The sequence below is a fragment of the Emydura macquarii genome, unplaced genomic scaffold, assembly GCF_026122565.2.
Source record: "Emydura macquarii macquarii isolate MOO-44397 ecotype Brisbane River unplaced genomic scaffold, CSIRO-AGI_Emac_v2 contig_2994, whole genome shotgun sequence".
In the NCBI taxonomy this organism is placed as follows: domain Eukaryota; kingdom Metazoa; phylum Chordata; order Testudines; family Chelidae; genus Emydura; species Emydura macquarii.
Genome location: NW_027133131.1, coordinates 3,518,589 through 3,522,248, shown reverse-complemented (window position 1 = coordinate 3,522,248; position 3,660 = coordinate 3,518,589). Strand labels below are relative to the sequence as shown.

Below are 3,660 nucleotides of genomic sequence, written 5' to 3'. Positions count from 1 at the left end.
GCATTTTCTGTTCAGGATTCATTTGCTTAAGAAATAATGCTGCTGTTTTGGGTCAGCTGACCTGAAGGAAGTTAGTAACTTTCCCGGGCTGTTTTCTGTACAAGAACAGACTATGCAATATGAACAGCTGCAAACACCTGTAGCTGCTACATGCGAGGGAATTAAAATGCATTAAACCTGACCAGTGTGAGTACTGAATGCAGTACATCGGAGGATATTCTCTGGCTCCAAACCATATTGAGACCCTAAAGTTTGGATTGAAGTGTAGCATAGGCAACAGTAGCCAAGTTTCCACCAGTTAATGTGGAAAGGTATAAACACATGCTGTAAGTGTTTTCACAAAATGAGTCTTACTCAGATACCATTTTTCTCACACTGTCTGTTGCAGGTGGTACTTGCTTTTGTTTTTAGTAAATGCCCTTAAAATGTTACATTAGCCACTTTGGATTAGGCATCTAGCAAAAGCCTAGTGTCATTTAGATACTCGGCTTCTGCTTGCTGCTGTAGCTACAGACTAGAGGTACTAAGAATCTTGTTTTAAGGCTGAGGAATAGTCCCTCCTCGGCAGATTCCCTCTAGAGGCAGCCTGTTCTGTAACTACTGCAGTTGGTGCTAGCTGTAATTTGTTCCCATCTTTCTGTGGCAGGCAAGTCTTAGCCTGCGCAGTAACTGAACCAGGAGTCCCTCTAACAGTGTGTTCTCTTGGGCGTTCTTAAATAACAGCCAGTGCTTTTGTTTGCAAACACGGTTGCTTTAGTTGGAAGTAAGAGATTCTTGTTGTAATCTCATTACTTGCATCACGTTAATCACTGATGTAGTTTAGAGAGTGTCTCTGTTGAACCAAATCTGTCCGGCTGGTGAAGGTCTCAATAGCAATGACATAAAATATGGAACAGGCCAAAGAGCAGTGACCCAGTATTTCATGGCAAACACCTGTTTAAAATCTACCTATTGTAGCTATAACTTGGCTTCAGCAAGTTGAAGCATTAATGGTTTTTGGTAACCATGTGGACTAACCTATATAAAGATTTAATAAATAAAATAGCAATTAATAGGCAGTAGCCTGTAAATGTATTAGCACAAAACACTTAGACCACCAGCAGTGGTTGATATTGGACTACTTAAGTCTTCTGTTAACTGTACCAGCAGCCCCAAGAACTATCTTACAATGCCTTCTCTCCATGTTGTAGCCCTTTTTCCAAACTGGGTTGCAGGGGCGGAGTACTGCATCAATTTGAGCTTGCTGCAGGTAGATGGCTGCCTCTGGGGATAACTGTTCCGCTCCCTGCACAGTATTGTAGCTGGCAGGGAATTCTGAAACATTGGTATTGACTGAGTCTATTGCCTTTAACACCATAAACATGGATAGTGTGCATTTTAGATATTGATCCTCTTATGTGGTCCTTCTACTTCTCCAAGAAGGATTTTCTGGAGGATATTGGACCAGAACCTGTAGTGCTTTGCCCTAGGACCAAAGAGATGAATATACAGGTACCAGTGAAATTGGGGTGACAAACTTGGACACAACTTCCAATGGTTGGCTTTGGTGTAGAGCTAACAGAAGTCCTGGTGATTATTACTTCAAATTTGTACAATCTTTACATATAGAAATTCTAAATAATTAATACTGAACATATGCTTTCCTCTCCTGCTTGCTCCTATGGAGTTGGTTCACTTTTTGGGCTCGCTGTTGAATTGAGGTTTAACATAATCCTTATACATAGAGAAGAGAACACCTAACAAAAGAGAACAAATATGGTTATCTATTGGTGTTTTTCATATGAAAGATAGTTCAGCAATTATTCTTCATGCAAATTAGTTTTGTTTCATTTCATTTCATTAAAATGTCTGCAAATTTTTGCACAGATAAAATTATTTAGCTGTAAAAACGTCTTCTTTACATTCTTCCTTACAACACTTATTTTTTAGGCTAACAGCTGGACATTAAATGGTCCAATAAACCCCAATTCGAATAGCTATGCCATGAATCATGGGCTAGTAGCGATTTACAGAACATAGCTGTTAGCTTTGGAATGGCAGAATACTTGCTGAAAGTGGAGGTAGTTCAATGAGTAAGCTCCCTATGGAGAGAGAACCACCCCATCCGTCCCCAGAAAAAGGCTCGGCTACTGCAATGGTATTTTGAAAAAGCTACCGCACAAATCAGTTAATATCTTACCTATTGTTATTGCTCCCACGACAAAGCTTTGTGCCGCAACTCTCATGTGAATGAGATGGACTGACATTTTCTGATCTCCTCTGTGTTTTAGCTTGTAGAGACCATAGCCCACGACAGCAACAAAGCCTGCCATCCCTATACATTCAGAAGGAGGGTGAAGTTCAATAAAGTTGTTGAACCAGAAAATGTAACTTTGGGTTAAAGAATGCCAGGTATTATTCTAAATACTACATTTAAGATAAAATCTACCAAATAGCGCATAGGATGAGGAATCAGCATATTAACAGTTTGCAGGATCTACCCCTTCTGAATTAAAAAAGCAGTGTTTACCAAATGCTAAATTAAACATCCTGTTTGAACAGAAACATTCAACCTTCTGTACCAGAAAATGGCAGTTTCATTCCCAAAACCATCCGTGTAGCTATAATCACTCTGACTTTTCTTTTTCTTTCTGAAGTAGGGAAGGAAGTGTCATCTAGATATGTAATTTTATCTCTGGCTTTTTTTTGCTTTTGAAGTTAAGTCAGGGCCTGTAAATCACTTTCCCTTACTTTTGTTGTTTGATGTATCAAATTGAATTAACTAAATTATTCTTTAATCTTTCAATTACAACTACCCCCGCATGCTCCAAAAGAGCAAGCTGTGTCCTCGCAACCTGCTAAATTGACAACAGTGTATACAGATTAGCCAGTGCTCATTTAGCATGGTACATACAAATCACTTTAAGGTCTAGAAAAGCTTCTGTTCTGACAGTCCTGCTGCTGCTGCTGCTGAATATTAGGGAAGCTTAATGAAGTTTGATGGATGAAACTGCCAGGCTTCTCCTTTCCTCTCCAGGTCTTCACAGTTCCTGAAAACCTAGTATTCTGTCTGAGTCTCATCTCACTTGACTATATTGCTTTTTAAATGAAGAGCTGATTCAATGGTGTGAGAATATAGAAACCTGTAAAGCTCTGAGGGAAGAACCCCCATCTAGAAGATACTAGGGGAAGCTAAGGAAGTTGCACAATTACAGTAAAGACACCTTTTAAATGAAGGGGTTATAACAGGCTTCCATCAGACTACTGATGAAGTAACAGCCACTTTTGCACCAGAGCTATACAATATAGTAATAGGAAGGCCAAAGTAGAGTAATGGTGTACTGCGATTGATAGAGGGAAGAGAAAAACCTGGGACTTCACACATCGGTTTTGCTATTCCATGTTTAACCAGTATAATATTAGCTCTTTCTGGAGAAAAATCCATTAACCTCTTCAGTGAGTGATGTAGGTTATTTCTCAGAAGAACAGGCTGAAATTATTACAATAAAACCCTGTCCATAGCACAGAAAGATTCAACTCACCTACAGAGACGAAGGCACAGAAAGATTCAACTCACCTACAGGGACAAATGGAGAGTCTTTGGCTTTCCGTGTCAATTTAGATACTTGACTGTTGTCCTCTTCTGCAGACCAGCGATCATCAGAAGACATTTCTCACGTC

The 3,660-nt window shown here is 39.6% G+C and overlaps 1 protein-coding gene across 1 annotated transcript; it reads right to left on the bottom strand.

Moving 5' to 3' along the window:
• Window positions 1–1,545: 1,545 nt before the first annotated feature.
• On the bottom strand, window positions 1,546–3,660 carry HIGD1C (HIG1 hypoxia inducible domain family member 1C). Its single transcript, XM_067529946.1, has 3 exons — window positions 3,557–3,660; window positions 2,180–2,314; window positions 1,546–1,736 (listed from the first exon to the last, which is right to left on the bottom strand). The coding sequence occupies exons 1-3, from the start codon at window positions 3,648–3,650 to the stop codon at window positions 1,672–1,674; spliced, it is 294 nt and encodes a 97-aa protein (XP_067386047.1). The 5' UTR covers window positions 3,651–3,660; the 3' UTR covers window positions 1,546–1,671.

Excerpts from the sequence above, each read along its gene's own strand:
- HIGD1C (XM_067529946.1), bottom strand. The coding sequence starts at position 3,650 with ATGTCTTCTGATGATCGCTGGTCTGCAGAAGAGGACAACAGTCAAGTA. Across the intron at positions 2,315-3,556 it reads CTCTCCATTTGTCCCTGTAG|GGATGGCAGGCTTTGTTGCT; the intron begins GTGAGTTGAATC and ends CTGAATGTATAG. Across the intron at positions 1,737-2,179 it reads CGTGGGAGCAATAACAATAG|GTGTTCTCTTCTCTATGTAT; the intron begins GTAAGATATTAA and ends CTCTTTTGTTAG.